This window comes from Elaeis guineensis, chromosome 6 (assembly GCF_000442705.2).
Source record: "Elaeis guineensis isolate ETL-2024a chromosome 6, EG11, whole genome shotgun sequence".
Classification (NCBI taxonomy): Eukaryota; Viridiplantae; Streptophyta; class Magnoliopsida; order Arecales; family Arecaceae; genus Elaeis; species Elaeis guineensis.
In genome coordinates this window covers 125,384,314-125,410,981 of record NC_025998.2, presented here as the reverse complement: position 1 = coordinate 125,410,981, position 26,668 = coordinate 125,384,314, and the positions used below count along the sequence as shown (strand labels likewise).

At 34.9% G+C, this 26,668-nt stretch overlaps 2 protein-coding genes across 2 annotated transcripts; both read right to left on the bottom strand.

The window, feature by feature from the left end:
- Window positions 1–2,304: 2,304 nt before the first annotated feature.
- Window positions 2,305–6,106, bottom strand: LOC105060007 (protein LATERAL BRANCHING OXIDOREDUCTASE 1). Its single transcript, XM_010943557.3, has 3 exons — window positions 5,588–6,106; window positions 2,823–3,150; window positions 2,305–2,720 (listed from the first exon to the last, which is right to left on the bottom strand). Exons 1-3 carry the CDS (start codon window positions 6,076–6,078, stop codon window positions 2,457–2,459), a joined length of 1,083 nt encoding a protein of 360 aa, XP_010941859.1. The 5' UTR covers window positions 6,079–6,106; the 3' UTR covers window positions 2,305–2,456.
- A 15,440-nt stretch (window positions 6,107–21,546) lies between these two features.
- On the bottom strand, window positions 21,547–24,556 carry LOC105060008 (protein LATERAL BRANCHING OXIDOREDUCTASE 1). Its single transcript, XM_010943558.4, has 3 exons — window positions 24,004–24,556; window positions 22,069–22,396; window positions 21,547–21,964 (listed from the first exon to the last, which is right to left on the bottom strand). Exons 1-3 carry the CDS (start codon window positions 24,492–24,494, stop codon window positions 21,704–21,706), a joined length of 1,080 nt encoding a protein of 359 aa, XP_010941860.1. The 5' UTR covers window positions 24,495–24,556; the 3' UTR covers window positions 21,547–21,703.
- Window positions 24,557–26,668: the final 2,112 nt, after the last annotated feature.

The following is a 26,668-nucleotide window of genomic DNA, read 5'->3' as shown; positions in this document are numbered from 1 at the left end:
TCTTTGTTGCTTAATTTGAGATTATCTTTTTGTTATTAGAATTCTCAAACTTTTCATCTGGCGGAGAGAGGAGAATAAGAGGGAGGATGGAAAGAGTGCTTTGTTTCATCCCATGCCTAGGTGCTGTGTCGTAGTATATATAGACAAATGAAATGGATTGGTATGAATCTCAATGAGCAAAATTTATCACCGAACATCGTGTTCTCAATGTAGCACGAGCAAAGTTCAGCTAAATTCATTAGAAATTATGAAATATAGTAAAGATGAGACTGGAATCCAGATGACTGACTACAAACTAAACCAGGCGGCAATCTCAATCTCGAGAACACTTGCTATTTGTTTATCTTGAATTTTAATCTGGCAAGTGATGGCTGGGACTTGATTGAATAGCTGTCATTGAGTGAAAATTTAGATAGTCTGTTGTGGTTGGGCTTTCTCTCTTCCTATCTTGGGTTGTTTTTATTGTAGGTTGGGTATTTGATCTATGAGAAATTCTGTGTACACTATATGCAGTGTAGAAAAAATATGCTGCCACATCTGATTGGGTCACGTGGTCAATACTTTCCAACACATATTTAATTATGTCCGCAGTTCTATTTTTTCGTTTGAAATTTTGAATGACAAAAATATCTCTCCCCTTCTGAAAAAATTATGACATCTTATGTCAATATTCTGACATCCTGTGTTGAAATTATGACCTCCTGCATAGAATGTTATAATTTTTTCATAAGATATCATAATTCTGGTACAGATATTTTTATCATATAAAAATTATATAAATTTTTTAATGATGAAAATGTCTCTCTCTCTTTATGACATCCTGTGAAAAAATTATAACATCATATGCAGAAAATCATAATTTTAATACAAGATGTTATAATGTTGGTATAGGATATCATAATTTTTTCAAAAAGAGAGGAATATTTTCGTCATTTAAAATTTTAAATGAAAAAATGAAACTGCGAACATTAAACGTACGGTGGAAAGCGATGACTATGTGGCCCAATCGGATGCAGAGGTGTATTTTTTCTATACCGCATATGATGTACAGAGAATTGTTCTTTGATCTATTTGGAGGTTGATTCTTCTCCGGCTGTTGTTTACTTTTCTCTCTTGCTTTTTATCCTCATCCTATTATATTAATTTGGCCTGAAATGCAGTTTACTATATGTTTGATTGCTAGAAAAATCATAAATGGAAAAGAAAAATGAGAAGAAACAAAGTTTCTGATAAAAAGAAATTTTTTTATAGTAGTAACAACAAGTTCTTCAAACTTTTTTAAGTTTTTGTTAAGACAAACAAATGAAAAACTAACTTTTCAAGCAGAGTAAGATCTCCATACAATATTTCTTGCGACAAAACTGCAAAGGAAACTTGGTTCTGTTGCGACCCTGATTGTGCTATAAAGAAAATTTGGAAAAATATTCATGAATGATCTGATTATAATAAGTGCAAGACATAGTAGACAGAACACGAAATATACTTTGTATTACAACATACAAGCATAATGCACCCTATTACTGCACCCTAGAATAAGTCTCCAACAGCAAAATACCGACCTCTGATTTCTGGAGCCACAAGTTTGTTGATTTACTTCTTTAATGCATACAAAGTCACTTTTGCTAGAAAGTTATCCAGTTTGTATCTTGATGCAGATAGGTGCCATGTTGGGATGTTGAGTGAAAACCAAGGAGCTTAATATCATGTTCTTAATGCTTGAGGAGAGCAAAATAGGGCTATCTTGCGGTTAAAGCTCATGATGCAATCCCACAACAGCGGAACGTCATGTAATTATAACAAAATTCATTCCTATGAATTATATTCTGCTAATATTAAGAATTTGTGAAGTTACATCTTCCATGAGTAGAATAGAAAAGGAAAGGAGAAAAAATAGATAATAATTTTTTGGGAAAAAACAAGGCAGAAAAAAGGGTGGAGAAGAAATTAAAACCGATGGACTTGGACTTCGGAAGAAAAGAACTAAAATAGAGTCATTGGTAACTAGATTGTCTCTTTTAAGGGATATTTTGGCCAGGGAATTGGTTTTGACAGTAGTTGGAAGAAAGATGAAGAGCTCAAAGTGGAAGCTCCAAGCTTTGCCATCCACATTGCTTTTGTAATGCTCTGTTTGGTTGCCGTAATTTTTTTTGGTTGCAGTTGCACATCAATGGATGTGTAGGGACTGATCAAATGAGCTAACTGAAACTATTTACGTTTCCACTTGCAACCAAACAAGCAATAAACTGAACTAAATAATGCATTAATTTGGCATCAAAAGCAAATGCTGGGAAGGAAACCCATCCATACCTTAAAGCACCATAATACTTTATATGCTTTCCAGCTAATACAGTGCAAACAAGACATAATATGGAACAATCAGTAGGTTTTATATCAACGTAACACTCCTTTGCATGGCTTATTTAACAATCCTCCCTATAGCAAGACTTTTGAGCAAATCATACTGCCTTCCTGAAATGATAAATTTGGATATTTTCTACCTCCAGCTTCTTAAAGTTGCTACTTTTCCTTGTCTTAAGGAACTTTCCCCAGTTGTATGCATTGTACTTAGCCGGGCTCTTCTTTTCATCTATAAGCTCCTCTAGTGGCTGCACTTCCACATAATGCGCCGGATTGAAAAAGAAAGGAATGGAGAACCTCTCCTTCTCTGAGTTCACAGAGACCCTATGTTCTGCGCTCTCATACTTATCGTTGCTCCAGACCTATATATCATCGCCAATGTTAAACATTAATTTTTCATGAAAACTGTATTAGATATTAATGTTGAAGGCTGTAACAAAGTCGAAATCTTGATGCTTGATCACCTGAATAATGTCGCCAATATTGATGATATAAGAGTTGGGAATTGGCTTGACACGGACCCACTCACCATCAGACTGCCTCTTAACATCAAGCCCACCGACATCATCTTGAGCCAGGATGGTGAGGGCTCCGCTATCCTTGTGCCGGCCAACACCTAGGGCAAGGTGAGGGGAGGGGCATGGAGGGTAGTGGTTGAGGCGGATGAAGCTGGATTGATCTTTAAAGAACCCATTCAATCGCTTGGCAGGCAAACCTAGGGTCAACGCAATCAGCTCTAGTAGCTTGAAAGCTAGCTTATTTGCAGCTTTGGCATATTTCTCACAAGCCTCCCTGCATAGAGGAGGAAATTAACATGGAAGAGAGACATGATGTTCCAAAAACTTTTGATATGAACGAGGATTTTAGCAGCCATCATCATCCAAAACTTTTTTCTAGTTACATACAAGACCAATTATTAAGTTGTGAAGGCTTACTTAAATGATCGGGTTGATGTAATGTATAAAGTTGACATCAACTAGGCTAGCTTGTTTGGGAAAGAATCTCCCTCTAGCACAAGCGTGCACATAGTTCATTTTAGCATGAAATGGTATACTGCAGGTGTGCTTTATTTGTCATCGTCTCCTTTCTTATTTTGTTCAAGGAACATGCCTTACTTTCTAACATGCAGTTGTATGTAGTTCTGATATACAGTCATACTAACTGCATGATGAAATTCAAAGGTTCATTCTGTTGACATGTATAATAACTTTTGTAACTACTTGATGTTGATGAATTCAACATCCACCCATAACTGAGTATTTTCACTCTTATTATATTTCAGTATGTAACTTAAATAGCAAAATTGCATGTTTCTCCTTTCTCATTTTATTCTTCATGCACACCTTATGTTACACTATGAACACAATTTAACACTAATTGCATGATGCAAATAAATGGTTCATGCCATCGATATGCAATGCAACTTTTGCCACATTTTCATGCCATTGAAATAAGCAATTATAAATGAGTATTTTTTCTTATCATATTGCTGCTATGCATGTCAACGGTTGGCTTGTATACAATGATAAAACTTAGTTATTTTTATGAGATGAGATTGATGTGAGAAATATTTCTACGATCTGAGGAGGACAAGCTTGGCATAACTGATCTCGACACCTCGGATATAGATTACGATCGCACCAGTCCAAAAATACTGGTGATAGTTATACCCATAATCATTATCACGTGATGATTAAGATGCATGTAACTACTGAACAACGTGGCTAGCCATTGTGGCCTACTCAAACCACAAACTAGTTGTTGTGTGCAGTTACTGTACGCACCGCTCAGAGAACCTCTAGATATGCCTCAGGAGCTCATTCCACTGCTTTCATTCTTTCACTCTACCACTATCTCATTCTCCTTTTCTTTCTTCCTTTATTCTCTAGATTTCGAATAATTTGAACGTCGGAGGATCCCTCATTAGAAATTATTCGAGGAGCATTTGTAGCAATGCTAGTCTTAGCTCACTTTTGTCCCTATCGACCTCAACTTGATCTCAGAGTTCAGTAACAATAGAGATGTTGATAGAAATGAATAACATAGAATAGGATAAAAAATCTATATATTTGTGAAAAAAAAGATATTATTGGAAATATGTATATTTTGATAATTATTTTAAAAAATTGAATAGAATGATTATCTTCTACCTACTTCCTTTTGATGGATATATAGTTGTTGTTAATGGTGTATTTGGAATGTTGACTGAGGCAATAATACTATTTTATAAATTTCCCACATGGAAAAAATTTCATATTTGGTTGTATTAAAAAAAAATAAAAGTAAAAATTTATAATATCTTCACTTTTATGTAATTTTGGATATTTTATGGAAAAAGAGAATATATGAATAATGTTAGAATTTGTGTTCAATTAAATCAACATAAATTAGGCACAAAAAGAATATACATATAGACATGATTTAGTGAGCTTGTATATCACCGATTGTGAGATGGATGCCTTTTATCACACGATTCTATACAGAAAAAATATGTTACGACTTAGAGCTAATATTTTTCCTTTTTTTTGCTTTTGCTATGAATAATAGAAGGTAGTTTTTTTTGACACATCTAATTTATTGAGGTAATAAACTTCAAAAAAGTATACAAATAACTTGTTCGAGCTTGACTTGGCTAAACTTCGAGCCGAATTTTAGTCAAGTTGAGCTAGGCCTTTTCAATATTTTCACATAAAAAAAATGTTCGGACTCAATATTTATATGCCGGGCTCCAAATATATTTGAGCTTGGCTCATTTCCTAATTGAGCCAAGCTCAAATGAGCTAAGCTCAAACGAGCTACAAGGTAGCTGTACCTGAGACAGCTTAGTTCGTTTGCAATCGTAATCCCTACAACTTTATCAATCAAAATAGTTGACACCTACTTAATATTTGAAATCTTGATAACTCAGTTCATTCAACTTTTCGATGGCTCAAATGGTCCATGACTTATGACTTCATTAACGTATTTCAAGGCTAAGATTTTGGTCATCTCAGTACGTAGCCAAGACCAAGATGGATTAAGATCTTGATTTATCTAGTCGATATTAAAAATAGCTAATCTTCAAAGAAACTAAAATTTGTCGAGATATCGGTGGATATTTTAAAATGGAGATATCAAAAAAAAAAAAAATCCAAACATGAAAATAAGCCTTTAAATCCATGAATATAAGAAATATAAAATTGCAATTAAATGCATAGTTAGTAACATGATTAGGCGAAGAACTCGTTACTTGAATCCTGGAGGATATTCTGGCCACCGATTCATAAACGAGTCGAACTCATTAGTTCGTGGCCCGGCCAACACCGGGAACACGGTCGGCTCCTCGACGACGAAGTCGAACACCTCCTTCCAGTCTCTTACATTCTTGGTGTGCTCCGTGTCGTAGTAGCCGAGCGGATTCACGTCGTCCCTCTTCACCTGCCGCTTTTCCTCCACCGACAGCGCGAAGAATCCCTTGGACGCTGCCAAGATGTTGTCGAGGAGCTCCGAAGGAACCCCGTGGTTGATCACCTGAAAGAACCCCCACTCCTGGCACGCCGCCTCCACCTCCGCCAGCAGATCGAAGATGGCAGGAGGGGCGGCGGCGGCGGTGGCGGGGATGGGGGAGTGGAGGACGGGGGAGAGGTCGATGAGTGGGATGCCAACGGCCTCCACCGTGTCAGTGGGTTTAGGCCGGTGCTCAGGAGCTTGGACGAAGGCTGGATCCATGACAGACCCCATATCTTTTCCTGGGGCTCTCTCTTCCTGTCTTGGGCCTGTTATGGTTGATGGGGTACAATGAATCTGGACGCTTTTTTACCTGCCGTTCTTAGTTGCAGTTTTTTTTTTTTTACTCCTCTTTCTTGGGTTTCATCTCCACCTTGCCTCGCATCCTACCAAACGGCGGCCGTCTTCCGTGCCTCGGATCAGCAGACAGAGAGTGGACACGTGGCTTTCAGATTAGCCGGCGGGTTCGATAGCAATCACCAACACAGTTTTAGCCTACTTTGGAGCTTCCTGCAGCCGTTTCTTTTTTGATGTAAATGAGTTAGGGAAAGCCTAACTCTGATGTTATTGATGCAGAATTGAGTTACGGTACCATGTAAAGGTTATAAAAATCTAGTAGTTACACTAATAAAGGTGGACTTGTGGTTAGAGAGTTCAATAATTGTAATTGCTGGAAAACCTAGCAAAATGAACCGATAGGTACCGATTACAATTGCACCTGGTTACCGGGAAGATGATTGTTGAAAGTGTTACTGCAAGGCTCAAAATTTAGAGTGGAGTGGATTGATTAGAGTGAAACTGGGCTGCAGTTATCCTTGCAACTTAGTGGGAACTCCTCCAATCTACAAATCCAGTCAAAAAATTGGATGGAGATCTTTCGGTTCTTGACCCTTCGATGCTCAAATCAGTTTGAGCCTTGAGAACATGAATGAAAAAGAGTAGAAGAGCAAGAGAGCTTGAGTGGAACTGGAAAAGAATTGGGTAGAAGCCAAGAATCTGGCCTAATTTTTTACCAACAGAGTCTTATCTAGTTTTAGAGATCTAGCAGAATTTACCGATGGAGGATCCCTGGCCCTCTATTTCTAGATGGACTAAGGAGGCCGTTCTAGAATTTGTTTGATCGTTAGAGAAGTTTGTAAGACGGTTAGAGAGCCACCTGTAAGTGAGCTGGCACACCACTGTGCATATGAGTTGACATGAGATCGTGGCCAGTTGTGGCTTGGTTGAGAAAATCATTGCAGACGTTTGTAGAATGACTAAGTCCATCATTATAATAGTTCACCTCGATAAACGATCGGGGTGAAATAGAGATGTCATAACATTCATCCCGAGTAGTGAGGTATCGGGGTTCAGATCGGTAAACACCCGACTTGAACATTTCTTTGTTAGCTGAGATGTCATCCGAACAGATCGGTTAATTGATCTGCTGGGACCTGGTGTTTTCAGATTGATATCTTTTTGATCTTATATGATTATGCCATGTATCTCGAGGCTAGTTTAATGCACCAATACTTTGTCCCCCACTTCCTATATCTGAGATGATAATTTTTTGATCGGACTAGGAAGTAAAAATATCTCCATAAGGTTGGATTTTCACTAATTTGGAAGGCGTTTATCATAGAAACTGAATTTTATCGATCAAGAGATCTTATTTTCAAGTTAGAATTTTTGATCCGATTTTTTCCCGACCAGGAGATCTTGTCTCCGCGCTTGAATTTTTGATTCGGCTTTAATCAGTCAGAAGATCTTATCTCTATATTTGATTTTTAGCTCGATTTTTTTTCGATCAGGAGATCTTATCTTCATGTTTTACCTTGAAACTTTTCGGACTGGTGTTGTCGTCATTTGGAATAAATGCGCCATACCTCGAGAGCATAAAAATTAATTACTTGGTTAAAAATGAAGAGACCTAATCTTTCAGAAAATAATCCACTAGATCTTTTACCATCATTGCTTGGACGGACGGTTTGAAAATATCAAATAAGAGTGTGCCATATGTCAACGTCTAATTAGCTTATCAGCTTAGACATGGATCGATTTGTCGTGACTAAATCTGAGAGGAGGTGCATTTAACCGCTATTTGACTGAGCGCTGTATTAATACCAGGTGTCATAAATCGACGAGGGGACCAGCCAATCCAGGCCATTGGTTCGCTTATAAAAGACTTTTGCTCTCTGATCACTATTCATTTCTATTGTTACCGTACTATGGTGCCACCAAACTATTTCTAGAAGTCTCTCTATGTTGAGCGACCGTTAGAGATAGCGAGAAGCTTCATCAAAGCGGGAGGAAAAAGAGTTCATTCTCCATCTCTTGAGAGGATTTCATCTGCCTCTAAGATATCGGTCCTCCCTTATTTGTTCTCTTTCAATCGTGGGGTAGCCCTTCTTTCTCTTTCGATTCTTTTCATCTTTTCCCCATATTTTCTCCCAAAAAATATATCCAAGAAAGGTAGAGAGGGAAAAGAGATCGTAGGTGACTCATAGATTAGGTCGATCCAACCCTTACTGATCATTGAGGTAGGAAATCCACATTGGGAGGATCTTGAAATCGGTCCCATAGATGAGAAAAATTTAGATCATAGCGCAGAATCTCCTATGCATGGTCTCACGGACTACCTCAGTCCAGAGATAGAAGGATCTATTTTGATCGAGGAGAACCTTCTAACCCTTAGAAAAAAATATGATATACCCGACGAGTATGAAATGATAGTACCAGATTCTGAAGGTAGGGTATCTGAGCCTCTCAAGGGTTGTATAGCTTTTTGCGATGAGTCCCTTCGATCCGGTCTGTGATTCCCACTCACTCCTTTTTCAGTAATGTCTTTGATTTTTATAAGGTCAATCCCACTCAAATAACTTCGAACGTAATTAGGATGATTATAGTATTCATAATCATATGTAACTTCCTTCACATAGATCTTAGGATTTTTCTATTTAGATTCTTGGTTCTTTTGAAAAGGCATCCGAGCGAGAAAGATTGGTGATACTTCTCATCTCAAAAAAATCATAAATTTGGACCCAGCCTTTCTTCTTCAATTTATGGTTGGAAATGTCATTTTTTCTTTGTTCGGGCTCCAATTCCATGGGGTTTTAGGATTTCTTGAGGATATCCAGACACCAAACATAACTCCGATGATGAAATTTTCTGTGGGAATGAGGTGGCTCATTCAACCCTGATTACCGTCAAAACACTCAAGTTATCTTCTCTGATAAATGATCAGACATTGTATGATACCGACATCAGTCTGTACTCTCCTCGAGATAAGATCGAAGTGTTTTACTCTTCAACTTTATCATTTTTTTTCTACCTTCATTATTCTGAAATGCTTGTCTAATGCAGAAATGAGGTTCTATCCGACGAAGGTGGAGGATAGGAAGAAGGACCAATCGAAGCCATCTACTACAGACCCCGCTCCGAAGAGAGTCAAAGGTGCGGTGCCTCCCCCTGCCCAGGTGGCATCCCGATCTTCTTCAGTGACTCCATCTCTGGTCAACTTGGGGAGAAGTAAAGCCTCCCGAGGACCATAAAATTCTCCCCGAGCCATATCGCTAGAACCCCCACCTTGCTAAATAGTGGTGGTGAGGATCAAGAATAATGTCCGACCTGTGCCGCCTTCCAAAGAGATGGACGCAACCTCCAGGGCCCCATCGAGCTCGATCGAGGGGGATGCCGTGACAAGGATGTCACTCTTGGAGCAGCCCCGATTAGGATGAGATCTTCTCGAATCAGTGATGCCGACCGTCGATCTAGAGGCATGTCAGAAAAATAAACCCGAGGAGATCGCCAACCATGGGTTCGAGTAGCTCATGCAGTAAGTTTTTCTTTCTTTTCTTCTCTCTCCTCTTTTTTTTCACTTCAGTGAATGACCGATCTGAATGTTTATCTTGTAGGTCACCATCGACTTCAAGATCATATATGAGAACATGGCCTACTTGTTAAAGAATAAAGAGGCCATGGATGCCAATCTAATTATTCTTTAGGAGGAGAAGAAAAAGGAATCCAAACTTACTGCAGGACTCAAATATCAACTTGAAGAAAAGTTGAAGGCACTGAAGGAGAAAAATCAAAACCTACTAGATCTTTAGTGAAAGGTTAATGAACAAAAAAAGAAGATTTTTGATTTGCATACTATCATCGAGAAGAATAAAAAACTGGAGCTGAGGCTTAAAGAGATGGAAAAGGCCAATGAGGCTCATGAGAAGGCCATAGAGGCCTTGAAGAGACAAGCTAAAAAGAAGCAGGACAAGGCGGCTAACGCGGTGGAACTATATAAGACTTTCGAGGAGTTCAAGGATGAAGTATCTGAGAGCTCTGAGGGTGCATATAATTATGCCTTCAGTCAGTGTCACAACTTGATCAAAAAATTATATCTCGAAAGAGTTATCTCTAAGGTCACTCTGAAGGTGGCTGTCGAGATGGGTGTGAAGGGGGATCTCGAGTCACCTCCCGAAGTCGTAGAGGAGCCAGTGACCACTACAACAAAATTAGTAATTAGCAACAAAAATTTTTCATCGCTAATAATCAATTTTCATTGCTAATACATATTAGCGACGAAATTTTGATCACTAATATTTCATCGTAAATAATTCTGTCGTTGATAATATTTTACGATGAAAAAAAAATTTCATCGCTAATAAAATATATTTGTGATGAATATTTTTCATCGTTAAAAAAAAGATGAAAAAAATTTAATCTAAAAAAAGGTATTTACGACGAAAGAAACCGTTGGTGATAAATAAAAAAGTAATAGCAACAAAAATATTTTCATCATTATTATTTTCAAAAGTTTTAGTGACAAAAAATTTACATCGCAAAAAATATTTTTTGAAATAAAAATAATTCATCACTATTAATTTAATAAAAAATTAACAAAAATGAATAATATTAGCGATGAAAAATATCATCACAAATAATTCAATTTTTGACAAAAATTTATGTTGCTAATAATTATTTACGACTAATAATTTTTCATCACTATTAATTATATATTTATTGATAAATTAAATTATGTTAGTAATATATTTTTTACGATAAATATTTCATCGAGAATAATTTTATCGCTAATAATTTAGTCATATATTTTTTTAAAAAAATTATGAATATATATTTTAAATTTATATGTATAATATTTTTTATAAATTAAAAAAATTAAAATAAAAAATATACAAAATAAATCGATAAATAAATTTTATTATTTTATTATATTAAATTAAAATTATAAGATATTTAAAATAATATTCAATATCTCATGACTTAAATTAAAATCAAATCCATCTCTTGTAGATAGAAGAAAATCAATGTCTGTATTCTTGCATAAGAACTTCACTCATCATCATCATTTTTTTTTTTAAATATTAACCACTCTTAATTTCAACCCATTATAAGATAGAAAAATATACTTCTATGAATCTTACAATGACATCCCAATCAATCAAAATTTAAAAATATTTTTTTTATTCATACTTTTAAAGGTTGAAGATTCACCATTTTAATCACAACCTCAATTCTTTGATATTTTAATTTTTGATGCAACTTTATCATTAAATCATTTCATAAAGAAAAGATCAATATCACTAATATTGATTAGAATCAATACAGTTATTTCTAATTATCGAAATTAATCTCTCAATTTTAGATAAAGATATCAAATTTTTCACCAAAAATCCTTAACTGCTCATGATTTAATCAATTTATCACAAGATCATAAATAAATTTTATCACATTCTCCATAGATAAATTTTTGAGTATGAAAATTTAAGATCAAAATTATTGTTCGATAAACAATCTTAAATTTTTTCTAATAAATAGAGAATTATTCAATTCTAAGATAAAAAAATTTATCTCTAAATATTTTAAATCTAAAATCAAAAATCAAAGATCCACTCATCCTAAAATTAGGATGCTAAATATTTTTGTAGTATAGTAGGTAGAAGCATTACTTTTAAAAATCACATTAAGGATATCTAAAATAATCTAAAATTTTAAAATATTATTCTTTCCAATATCAATAAATTTTTTGTATCAAATCATATCATCTATCATAATTCTTTAACTCAAAGAGTCAATATTCCTGACTTACTCAAAATAATCCAGATCACCGTGCTTCCACTGCGCACTCTATTCTAACAATCAAAATTTCTTAGGTTCACCAAAAAAAATTTTGATCAGATTATTTCATTATCTTACCAACAGAAGAGATCTAAAATTTTTAATTTTAATTGAAGTCAAAGATTAACTTTTGATTTTTATTCATACTTTTACTGGTGTACAATAATCTTGATTAACCCTTGAGTCCAATATCACATTTAAAACTATCATATAGGTTTACTATAATCAATATGAATCAAATCTTAATTCTCATATCAATTAAATTTGATAATTTTTAAATCAAAATCTTTATAAGTCAAATCAACAAGAAAATCCTTCAATGCTCCATTGAGTTAGGATATAATCAGAATATATATGAATTTCAAATCATTATCTTTTCTAAAATTTCTATCATCAAGATCTTCAATATCTATCAAGTATTCTTTCATAACAATCATACAAGCCTCAAAAAAATCAATTCTCTACTTAATAGATTCAATCAGAGACCTCATTAACAAAAGTAAAAGAACTCTATATCAGTTTCAAAATTCAAAATTTCTAAATTATAAATTCACATGGATCTCATAATCTCAAATAAATATAAATTGGATCTTTTATCTTAATCTAAAGATATCAATTTTTCATTAACAACCTTAACAATAATATCAGAAAATCTCTTGATCAACTTAGATATGAAATCTTTAAATAAAAATTTTATACACATCATATAGTCTCCAAGAGACACAATAAGATCTATTATTTAGATCCAAAGATGATGATTTAGGATTCCAGTACAATGAATATCCTACAATCTCATAATCGATTTCATCAATAAGAAATTAGTTTCTTTGCAATATCCTCAAATATGCATTCATCATAATATGCCACTTTATATATAATCCACATACCAAATTTAATTTCGTTAAATATTCCAATCAAGCATCATAAAAGACTTTCTTATTCTATCCTAGAATAATATTTTATCATCAAATCTTTACCTTGCCAATAATAGTCAACTTCTCAACTAGAAGTAATATCATAGTATTATTCTCACATTGAATTTGAACTTACGATTCACTTGAATAACCAATGATCAAATTATTAACTACAATGCACAATAAAATTTTATGTCAATCCTTTTGTGATTACTTTTGATCAAAATCTAACTAATCATATCATGATCTATAGATCATCCATCATATTTCAAACTCTATATGTCACAATCTCTTGTGATCCTTTCATACATAATCTCAATGTTTAACCAAAAATTTATAAAGATTTCTTCTACTACAATCATCAAAGATCTACACCATAATGTTCCTAGTGTCTATCCGCTGATACTCATTCTATACACATCTTAGTTTATCTACTAATGCTCTGATACCACCTTAATTATCATGCCTTCGATCCGAGATTGTGAATCGAGGGTCATGACAACCGCCGCATACTCATAGGAAACTCTTTCCATAAGCATACAAGGCATCTTATCATGCTATCCTAAAACAACAATGGAATAATTAGTCAATAATTAAAATTCAAAAAATAACAATCTAAATTTCAATTTTAATATCTCGATAAAGTCAACAAAGTTCTATAGGCCTTACATCAAATTTAATAAGACTTTCAACCTAAAATAAAAGTATGAAGATTCTGCTTCTAATCACTCTTCCATTCACATCTTATATCATCTTAATTCCTCAATATCTGTAAAAAAAATAGTAAAATAGGAGATGATGAGCTATACAGCTCAATAAGTAATGATCACTTTCAACAGATTTCATTAGGTATTTAAGTAAATAATTATTTATAGAAAAATAAGTATATAGAGTTCATCAATTTCGATTATGCAATATAGTTTATGCCAAATTTATTTTTTTTTCAAAAATTCAAATTTCTTTCGAGATTTCAATTTCTTTCATTCTTAAGTTATTTTTATCAATCATGAACTATGACCATATTTTTTCTGTGGCAGGGTCATAACACCGTGTATCTTCTTGCGGTGAGCTACGAATCATCTGGCAGCAAAGTCCTTCAAAATCGCTGGTCTCTCTGATGGTTTGTCGTGGGTCTCTCTGACGACATGTCGCTGGTCTCGCTGGCGACATAAATCCTCAGGATAAATTAATTGCCAACGTATATGTCCCCATTGATGGGGTCCTTTACATAGTCAGATTGTCAATTCGTATTGTTCTTATATCAGAATTCTTCATAAATCATATTTCATATTCTAATTTCGATAAAAAATATATATAATCATGTAGTATCAAAATCAATCAATATAATGCGTCACGAAATCAATATGTTCAACCATGTTTTATCATAACATTTCAAATAAGATATTTTCATAACAAAATATTATTCATCCAATTCATACATCATTTTATAAATCATATCAGAAAAATATATTATAATTTATCGATAAATTTAGAAAAAGTGAAATATTACTTACCTCAAATGCATTCCAATAAATCCACATAATTCTATAAATTTTTTTCTAAAAATTTTGTTCGTAGATCATATCGCGATATTCCATAATCAAACATCCACAATCCTATACAGAATCAATTTCAATAATTAGAAAGGATACGAATACTATATTCAACAGTTTAGATTGGATCCGATCATCTATTTTCATTTAATCAAAATCTAATTAGGACATAAACGATCCAAAATTTGACTATCAGATCAAATTGGATTCAAAGTGATGGGACTGAGGTTTCTTCATTGGTTTCATAAAATCAAGTAGAGAGAAAAAATTAGAGGAGAGAGAATTTATGAGGTACAATTCGAATTAATCAGGTGACACAATCCAACATTACGATTGGTCCAATATCTCGATTAGTGAAATCAACATGATCTAATTAAGTCATGGCTAGATCGGGATCACGAATGATCAAATCTAATGATTCATAGTCTAATCAAGGTGCTGGCATGCTACCTGACAACCACGGATCAGGATGCTTTCACTAGAATCATTCAAACTCATCAAAATAAAATTTTTTTCTTGATAAATTCTAAAAAAATAAACTTCTAAAGAGATACAATTTTAGAGAGAGAAATTTATGAAGATGAATCTGTACTAATTAGATGATACGGTTCAACAAATTCAATTGATCAGATCAAGATAAATTAATCAAATCATGTTAAAATTATCACATGGATAATTCAATAGAATCATGGGTGATAAAATCTAAAGATATTTGATCGGATCAAAGTAGGTGCCAATACGCTGTTCGACAATCATGGATCAGAATTCTTCATCCGATCAAAAATATTAAAAAAAATATTTCATTGATAAATTGATCAAGAGAGAGAAAATTTTAGAGAGAAAATTTTAGAGAGAAATTCATCTTGGACTCTTCAGACGATATGATTCAATAAATCCGATCGATCAGATCAAATCATGCTAAAATTATCATGTGGATAATTCAATAAAATCATGAAAAATAAAATCTAAAAATATCTGATCTGATCAAAGTGGGTGTCGATGTACCATCCGACGATCACAAATCAAAAATTCATCACTAGGATCATTTAAATTCATCATCATTCTTCTCAAAATTCTAAAAAATCTTAGGAGAGAGAAATAATCTAGAGAGAAAAAATAGAGAGAGATTAGAGAGAGAAAGAGAAAGTAGAGAGAAGAAAAGAGGGAGAGAGAGAAAGCAAAGAGTCTATATTTTTTTTCTATTTTTCTTCTTCTTTTTCTTCTTTTTTTTCTATTTTTCTTCTTCTTTTTCTTCTTTTTTTTTCTTTTTCTTTTCTTTTTCTTTTTCTTTTCTTTTCTTTTCCTTCTCCTTCTTCTTTTTCTTTTCTTCTTCCCACGGTTTAACTTGGGCCGAAATAGGGGACCTCACAATCTCCTCGATTAGTCAGCCGACCGGCGGTGCAACCAGCATGGGGGCGGCCATCGACAGGAGGGCGGCGACCCACCGCCCAAGGAAACACAAATCCGATGGCTGGCGGCGACCACCGGCGCCCAAACCCAAACAAAACCGAAACCTCTTTCTTAAAAAAATCCAGCGACTCCGGTCGCCAGCGAACGTGCACACTGGCAAGGAAGAAAGGAGGAGAAGAGAGGAAGGGGAGGAGGCTCACCTTCGATGCCGGTGAGGCTTTCCAATGAGAAAATTAGACAGGCACAGAGTCGGTCTTTCATGATGATTTTTCGATGATTGCCATCGATGGACTTTGTGTTCTTCGGTGAGAGCGAGAGAGGAGGGTTCTCCTCCTTAAATAGAGTCGGAGGGGGCCTCTTTCCAACTCCGGTTGGGAGTCGGTGAGAGGAGGAAGAAGACTCCCTTTGGGAGTCTTCTCCTCTGTTTCTTCTTTCCATTTTTTTTTTTATCATTTGTATATTGGGCTGGGTTTAAGGCCCAATGGGCTGGGCCATGACAGAAACAGTATGAGATAACAACAAGTCATGTAGGTTGAAATATGGATGTCTGATCACCTGCATCATGCTGCCAATGTTGATAATATAAGAGTTGGAAATTGGCTTAATTCCAACCTACTCCCCATCAGACCACCTTTTGATGTCAAGCCTACCAACATCATCTTGAGCAATGATGGTGATGGCTCCAGAATCCTTTGTGCAAACAAACACCAAGGGGCATGGAGGGTAGTAGTAGAGGCAGATGAAGCTTGGATTGATCTCTAAAGAACCTGATCAATCGCTTGGCCTGCAAGCCCAGAGTGCAACAAGTTCCGATAGCCCAAAAATTTTGCTCTTTCGTAACTTTGGCGTACTTCTTACAGGCCTCCGTGTTCAAAAGAGAAACATGGGCATGGAATTAACAATGATGTCTCAGAACCTTCATCTCAATCAAAGACATATCAAACTTTTCCCGTCAAAGCTCTACAAGTCTAAATTTAGAAGATGTCATCGAATAATTGAGTAGATATCATGATGGTCGCAAATCTGACTTTGCCCCATTAGCATGAAAAATTCTGTTACCACCGCTCAATTCTTAGGTCTTAGGTCAGGGATTGGCTAAATCATACTGGAACCTCCTTTCTTCATCTCTTCTCCTCACAACTAGAAGAGGTTTTATTCAAAATATGATGTACCCCACCTCATTTTTTTATTGAAATCATGATTCACCTCTTTACCTCATGGCTAATAAAAGCTTTCAAGCCATTAATATTCCCTGCTAAATCATGGTTAACTATGATTAGCCATTAATGAGAAACTAGCTGATGTGTGGGACTTTTATTTGCTTTGCCTATATCCTATGTAGAGGTGGATAGGACCCCTAAGGCTTGCTCAATGCCTGAGACAGCTCGACCTTTCCCGATATTCTCTCTTCATGCAACCCTTGCTCGAGCTTAGTCTCCATCCTACACTCTATTTTTGCAGACTTTATATTTGTTCCATCACAACCCCACATTCTGAAGCACACAAGGTTGAATTGCTTCCATTGTTTTACATTTTTTGATCAGTCTTTGTTGTTTAATTTGAGATTATATTTCTGTTATTAGAATTCCTAAACTTTTGACCCAGTGGGGAGAGAAGAATAGGGGAGGAGGGGAGGAGTGCTTTGTTTGGTACCATGCCAAGGCGCTGAGTTGTAGCATGGACAAATGAAACGTATTGCTATAAATCTAAATGAGCAAAATTGATCATTGAACATTGTATTCTAAATGTACTTTTTTGTTTTTCAAATAACATGTAATACCTAGCATCAAAAAAAAAATGAAAAATGGCACGTGCTAGAATTACCGTGAAATTGGGGAACCCATAGAAGAAACTCGCACCCAAAGGAGTTCTTCTCCATTTGGAAGTCCTAAACCCACCAAAAGATCAAGGTGAAATCAAACTCAAATTCTCCCAGAAGAGATCTATTTAAAGGCCCAACCCTCTTGATTTTTTCATCGGAGATTGGTCGCCGTTCGCTGTCCGTTTTCCTATTTTCTTCCTGATGTACTAGCGGTTAATCTTGGTTTGGCCGCTAAAATTCAAACCAGTAACCAGGTTAATCCCTCCAACTGTCTTTTCCTCAATCTTCCATAGTTCCTAAGCATGAATCTTTACCAAATTATGATAGAAATTTTTGAAAAAAATCTTAATTATCGATTTCTCCATTTCTCCCATGCGTTTTTCTTGATTTTCTGCCGTCAGTTGGCCACTGCCGGTCACCGAACTTGGGCCGTGGTCACCGTTGCGACTTTCTCTTTTGGCCACAGGTTTTGCCGACCGACAGGAAGTCCTCTGTCCGAAGAAGAAATGGGAAACATGAGTCCCCTATTTTCATGAAAAGAAGGGGAGGAAATCCCCCGTCTCGTCCCAATACACAAGGAATAAAAAAAGGGAAAAAAAAGAAAAAGAAAGAGAGAGAAAGCAAATAATAATAATAATAATAATAATAATAATAAAAAAGAGTTTTTCTCTTTTTTTCTCTTTTCCTTTTGAGTTTGAATTCCTACTTTCTCTTTAAAAAATTTGACTTTTTCTCCCTCTAAATTTTCTCTCTCTATAATTTTCTCTCTCTAGACTATTTCTCTCTTGATGGATTTCTCTCTTTACAAGTCATCTCTCTAAGATTGATTGAGCAAAGAATTTTCTTTCAATAATTTTGATCGAACTTAGTGAAAGATCTTAATTCATGATCGCCGGATAGCATGCCGGCATCCATTTTAATTGAACCAAATTTTATCTGTTTAATCTATTTGATCTCTATAAAGTCAATTGTATCATAATCCGATCCTGAATAAATGATTTTGATCGAACTGACCTTCAATCGCTGAGCACCATGTTGACCTTCATCTTAACTCTTGTCAGATATTACTAATTTGATCATTCTTGATTTCTGTTGAACTACTTAAATCTTAGTTCGATCCTTGATTAGATGAGGTTAGATGACCAACTGATCTGGACCATTAGATGCAGCTACTTATGAATCGTGTCTTTCCTAATGATCCTTATTTTTTCTAATTATTAGACTTAATTATATATAGGCTATTGTTGTCTCAACATGATGTCCAGTAGTGGGATATTACGATATAATCTATGAATTGAAGATTTTAAAAAGAACTTTATGAAATTATGTGGATTTATTGCAGTGGATATGAGATAAGTAGTGTGACTCTTTTCTAAATTTATCGATAAATTATATAATATTTACATCATTAAATTTTGAATCATATTATTTGTGATTTATAAATATTAAGCATGATATTTATTGGTTAAATCTATTATCAATACTATTGATGCATTATCGAAAGTATTAATTTTATTATGAAGTTGTAATCGATTGACTTTGATTTTGGATGGTTTTGTGTATTTATTCAATTTAAATATAAAATTAAATTTATCAAAAAGAAAGATTTGAATCGAGATAGATTATGACTTGTAGTCTGACTATGTATCAAAATCCTACCAATAAAAGTTATATATTAGCATATCGACATCCTACCACCTAGGGTTATACGCTGGTATATGATACCCTATCAATGGAGATTACGCACTGATACATCAATACTCTGTCAATGAAAGTTGTGTGCTGATATATCGACATCTTGCCAATGAAGATTATCGATGGCTTCATCAACCCAATTGCCATTGGAGAGTTATCGGATTTAGATGCTTTGTTTCTTTTCCCTTGATCTTCTTTTCTTCTTCTATTGGGTTGGATGCTGTTGCTAGATGAGACCATGTTTTGGTCACCGAGGGTTGCTATCATGCCACCATCACCAGGATTTGCCACCATGGGTGTGGCAGCCATAGAGCCCATTTTTCTTCTCTTTTTTTAAGAACAGAATTATGGTTCTCTCTCTTCCTCTTGCTGTCTCTTTCTTTCTCTTTTGCTCTCTTTCCTCTCTCCTTCTCTCTCTCTCTCTCTCTCTCACAATTTCTCATAGATCAATGAAGGGTCCATATATCTAGTAAACTCAAGTTGACTAGTTGAACCTTGGAGGGTTCCCGAGCTAGGATTGTGAGACCAGAGGTTTCAAATTGATATTCCGTAATTAGGAGTCTTGGGCCGATATTGTGCAACTATGTACTCATCCATCTATAATATTTCAATATTAACTAAAGTTATCTATGATTAATCTAAGGATGAGACTTGATTTTCTAGAGGAACAACTATCAAGGCAAGAAGGTATTGAGCAAGACACATTGTTCCCGAGTTCATACAGCATAGAGTATATTGGTACTCACTACAATTGTGTTGGTTGCTGATAGCGATAAGAATTCTTGAACACAATCATTTCTATATATATATATATATATATATATATATATATATATATATATATATATATATATATATATATTGTAATGTGTACTAAGCATATTTTGATTTTGCATTATTTGCATTATGATTGCCAATTGATGGGTGAGCTGAATATATAAATATATCTTTCTTTATTATATACATTTATTAAAGTTTGATGATTTTGGTTGCTTTGAGTATGGTGCCGGTTGGTTTTGGATTTGGTGAAAATATAGTGTGAAATTATTTTTATTTAATATTGATAAAATTGGACAAATTGATGGTTGTACATAGAGAATTTGGATTAGCCATATTCTAGAATGCTAGTCATGGGCTAGATTGTGACACCTTGGTTTGTTGCCACAAATAGAAGCATGGTTATATGGATTGCTAGTCATGAACCGAATTATGATATTTTAGTTTGCCATAACAGTCTGAAGCATGGATATTATAGTTTGCCATCATGGGCCAAAGTATGGGATTATAGTTTGCCGACCATGAATCAAAAGCATGATTGTGGATAGTCCAAATCAGAAATATAATTATTGAGAAAATATAAATAATAATGAAAGATAAGATATATGAAACCACTATTGAACAAAGGTTTTAGATTGATGATATACCTGATATATTTTTTTGAATGAGATGTATATTTGATGATGTATATTTATGTATGTATTTCTATATGGATTTATTATTTGTGCTATGCTGAATAGTCGGTATGAGGTTTTATGATTTTTGTCTACATTTTGATATAATTAATCTTTATTTCAAATTTACTTTATCTATATTAGTGCTAGTGAGGTAGATTCTTATTAAGCTGTAAAGCTTGCACCACCTTTCTCCTATTCCTTTCAGAATTCCAAAATGTTTGGTCGCAGATAAGTTGAGCATGGAGTTCAAATGAGATGAAATTATTAGTTAGAGAGTTGATTTTTTTTTTTCTGATACTAGATGACCATTTGAATTTTGTAATCGAGTAAACTCAAAATGATGGATTTATTCAATTAGAGTACTATTATGGTTAAATTTTATGATTGATTTAATTATTCTGGTACTATTGTAAACTTTGTTCATCTTATAGGCCTTGCATGATCTCTAATGTATCACTCTAGAGTTCATGCGACCGTATCATATGGCTGACCTAAGAGATTGGTTTGGGGCATAACAAAAGTGGTACCAAAGCTTAAGATTTGGGATCCTAGGATTTAAGTTCAATGAGAGTGCATGCAGGTAGGCCTTTAGATTAGGGCAAATTAAAATCATTGCCTGAGGCACCATATTTGTGATGCTTAAGTCATTTACAATAAAGTGATTTGTGGATGCCATTAATGATATATGTGGTATGATAATTTTTAGTTTTGCACCGGATGGTTATTGTTTGCCACATGATTGCTGATATAAATATGTAAATATATAATTCTTTATTGTATACATGTATGACATAGTGATTACATTGGTAACTGGGAATACGCAATAGGTTTTATATCAACATAACACTCCTTTGTATGGCTCAGATAACAATCATCTCCATAGGAAGACTTTTGAGCAAATCATACTGCCTTCTTGAAATGATAAATTTGAATATTTTCCACCTCCAGCTTCTTAAAGTTGCCATTTTGCCTTGTCTTATAGAACTCCCCCCACTTGTATGCATTGTACTTAACCGGATTCTTTTCATCTATAAGCTCCACTAATGGCTGCACTGTCACATATTGTGCTGGATTGAAGAAGAAGGGAATAGAGAGTCTCTCCCTCTCTGAGTTCACAGACACCCTGTGTTCGGCACTCTCATATTTATCATTGCTCCAGACCTATCATCACCATTGTTAGACTTCAGTTTTTCATGAAAATTATATTAGACATCATAGTCAAATATTATAAATAACACAAAGTCGAAATCTTGATGCTTGATCACCTGAAAAGTGTCACCAATATTGATGATATAAGAGTTGGGAATTGGCTTGACACGGATCCACTCACCATCAGACCGTCTCTTAACATCAAGCCCACCGACATCATCTTGAGCCAGGATGGTGAGGGCTCCGCCATCCTTGTGCCGGCCAACGCCTAGGGCAAGGTGAGGGGAGGGGCATGGAGGGTAGCGATTGAGGCGGATGATGCTAGATTGATCTTTAAAGAACCCATTCAATCGCTTGGCAGGCAAGCCCAAGGTCAGTGCAATCAGTTCCAATAGCTTGAAAGCTAGCTCATTCACAGCTTTTGCATATTTGTCACAGGCTTCCCTATACAAACGAGAAACATGGTATTAGATATGATCTTCCAAAATTTTCTGATATCAAAGAGGATTTAGCAAAGATTCATCGTATATTATTAGGTAGCGAGGGCTTCATTAAATGATGAAGTCGATATAATGAATATTGTAAATTTGAAATAAACTTTATTCAGACTAGGTCTTATTTGGAATGGGATCTCTCTCTAGCACAAGCGTGTGCATATTTCATTGGAGCATATAATGGTGTAATGCTGGCGTGCTTTATTTGTCATCATCTTCTTTCCTATTTTGTTCACAGTACATGCCTTACTTTATACCATGCACCTATAATTCTGATATACACTCATACTAAATGCATGATGGAAATTGAAGATTCATTCTCAGGATAACTGCATTATCAGGATGCTTGACACCGGAATGAATTGGGATCTTCATGAAGATATAAATTGAGAGCTTGGGATAAAAATCTTAGAGCCTATTTGGTTAGGGATAGTCTAGCATGGATAATAAATGCCATTCTAGATTAACATGTTTGGCATGAAAAGTAATGAGAGAGATGGTAAAATAAATGGTGGATTTTATATTTATTTTTTGGAGAGAGAAGATAAAATAAATACCTCGTGAGGAGGTATTTATTTTTCCATGCTGGATTATCAAGTGGAGATAATCTGAAAATATTATTTCTTAATGAAAATACTATCGCTTATATCACATTAATATTATAATAATTATATTATATAATTAATATTAATATTATATTAATATGTTATAAATATACTATATATTGATTAATAATTTTAATAAATAATAATATATTTATTAATAAATACTAATACTCATAAATATTTAACAAGTATATATTAATTATCAATATATCTAACATAGGATTTATTAATAATTAATATATTAGTTATGTATCAAAATATACTATTTTTAATAATAAAAAATATATTTTCTAATATATATAATTATTTTAAAATATTTAAATTAAATAATATTTATGTAATTTTATATAACTTACGCACATATATTTCAATATTCGCAAATAGATAGTGTTTATGTAAGTGGATAATAAATGGCCAACAATAGACTAAGAAAATATTATTATTTGAATGATCTATTTAAGTGTGTTATTAAAAATTTGGCAATATTTTTACATAAGACTATCTCCAACCAAAGATACTATTTCTCAGAGTAATTTTTCTATTACTCAAAAGTGAAAAAATATTTTTTTTTTGCAATCTTTTTTCAAATAAATGATTCATTATCCTGTAATCTAACATATCAACCCATTGAACTCTTAGTGTTAACTCACAAGTTCATACACCGATAATTAATTTTTGAAATAATATGAAAAATTATGATAGTTCAAACATAATCATGACAAGAAAGATAAACAAAAATATACTTTACGAAATACTTTATGCAAAATAAACATACACAGGAGTAAATTTGATGGAGTTGAATCACTATCCACATAAATGTCTGCGTTGAGATTTTAAATTAGATACTCAGTGATCCAATAGTAGTCAAACAAGAAAATAATTGTGGAAAAAGAAAATAATCCTTTTAAATCTTAGAATAGCGTAACATATCATTGAGCGATGCAGTTTTTACCCGAATCCTGGAGGATACTCTGGCCACCTGTTCTTAAACGTTAGGAACTCAGCAGTTCTGGGTTCGGCCAACGCCGGGATCACGGGCGGCTCCTGGACGGTGAAGTCGAACACCTCCTTCCAGTCCCTTACATTCTTGGTGTGCTCCGTGTCGAAGTAGCCGAGCGGATTCACCTCATCCTTCCTCACCCGCCGCTTTTCCTCCGCCGGCAGCGCGAAGAATCCCTTGGACGCTGCCATGAGGTTGTCTAGGAGCTCCGAAGGAACGCCGTGGTTGATCACCTGGAAGAACCCCCAATCCCGGCACGCCGCCTCCACCTCCGCTAGCAGACTGGAGATGGCCGGCGTGGCGGCGCTGCCGGTGGCGGGGATGGGGGAGTGGAGGAGGGGGGAGAGGTCGATCAGTGGGATGCCAACGGCCTCCTCCGTGCCGGTGGATTTGGGACGGTGCTCGGGAGCTTGGACGAAGGCTGGATCCACCAGAGTACCCATTATCTTTTCCTCTACCTGCGAAAGGATTATTGATTCGACTTTTCCTCTTACGTGCGAAAGGATTATTGATTGAGAGTAGTTGGGCTTTCTCTGGCTGTCTGGGGGCCTTTTATAGTTGATTGGATGCAATGAATCTGGACTCTTTGCATCTTCTACTCTTAGTTTTTTGATCGAAATCTTCTTCTGCTTTTAGTTGTAAATTTTTACTTGCTTTCTTATCTTTCGGCTCCACCTTCGATTTGACTGGCCTCCTACGAAACGGCTGACGTCATCCGTGACTCTGAGCAAGAACAAACTCAGTTTTAGCCTACTGGGGAGCTTCCTGCAACCGCTCCATTGCAAATTTTCTCTCCTTTCTTATCTTTCATCTCCACCCCCTTTTATTTGACTGACCTGCTACGAAACGGCTGACGTCTTCCGTGACTTGGAGAGAGAACCAACTCAGTTTTAGCCTACTCGGGAGCTTCCTGCAACCTCTCCATCCTTTGATTCCCACGAGTACGATTTTGTTTTCTATATTTTTATTGCCAAGCACTGGATTTGGATAAGCAATTGTAATTGTTCTTTCCTTTATAAGTAGGTAGGTTTCTAGCCACCCCCCCCCATTCGAGCTCGGCTTGAATGCGTATGACTCGCGTTCGGGTCCGTACTCATGTTCGACGAATAATTAGATATTCTATTCAAAGTCTGCTTGTGTTTGGCTTGTTAAAAATATATTTAAAATATTTAAACTAATTTTAATAACTATTATTATGTTTAAAATATGTGACTAATTATATATAAATGCATATTTAAAGAAAAAAAAATTGAAAGAAGGTTATAATAGCTTATGTAAAAGACGTAAGGATATTATTGTGCAATAGTTTCTTTAGTCAATACGTATTCTTAACGATACAGCTTTCGAGCTTTCAAGCTTGAACATGAAATTATTAAAGCTCGTTGAACTAATGAATACCATCTCGAACTTGAGCTCAAGCTCAAAAGCTCATTGTGTTGGGCTCATCGAGCTTCTTAATCATCCAAATACGAGCTTGCTTACGAACAGCTTGACTCATTAACAACCCAAAGAGGAACCTTCCATTGTTCTCTTTCCAAAAGAAAAAAAAAATATAGTACAGTAGATTACATTTTGAAGTTTGAGATTTGTGCATAGCTTCATGATGAGATTTTAGTGTGATGCACTTTCTTCTCCAAAGTGGCACCCCATAAGAACAACGTTATTCCCATGGCAAAATGTGAGCCTTTGATTCATCAAGATGCATATTTGTTATTTTGCTAATTAAGTGCATACTCTAGGACTATTTAGATGCTGGTTAAGTATAATTGAAATGGCATGTCAAGCGTAATCAGCCAATGCCCCAAGATACAGGAGATGAAATAAAATTATTTTACAGGCTAAATGATTATGAATTTAGGAAGAGTTTCTTTCAAGAGCTTTCACTTGTCAGATCGGTGGTCTAAGGTCCTTCGTTGTAGGGTGGTTATTTCAAAATCATAAATCGGGAGAGGATCGTAAAGGCAACCCACAGACTTGAGGGATAACATCTTGTTCTTGAACCTCATTTCTATTCTTGACCTATTATACCTTGATCTCAAAAGAAGAAGCTTCATTTGGAGCAATAAAAGAGAGCATCGTTCACTTGCTAGATTGGACAGATTCCTCCTTATTAGTGCAGCCTCCAATCACATATCAATTGCGTTGGATTGCAACGTTAAGGTTGGAATACCAAATGTTTTTATATTTGAATCTTGACGGATCGAAGAGCTCGATCTTGAAGATATTATGAGGAATTGATGGAAAAACATTAGTGGGGGTTCTAACTCAGCAGTGGTTTGGGTGGACAACTTAAAGAGTACATTTGTCTATGAAAAGATGATCCTCATTTAAGAGAAATGCTAATCAAGATCCGAAAGAGAAGCTACTGCATGACATTGATGTCCTTCATAAGGAGGAAAGAATAGATCTTTCGGCAACTGAGTTTGAGATTAGAAGGATTGTTCGGTAGTCTTTGAAGGAGATTTATAATAAGAAAAAAAAATTATTGGAGGCAAAAAGCAAAAACGACCTGGATCAAGGAGGGTGACACGTACATACTGCTTATTTTCATAAAGTGGTTTTTGGGCATAAAAGAAGAAATCTTATTAACACTCTTATGGATGATGGAATTGAAATC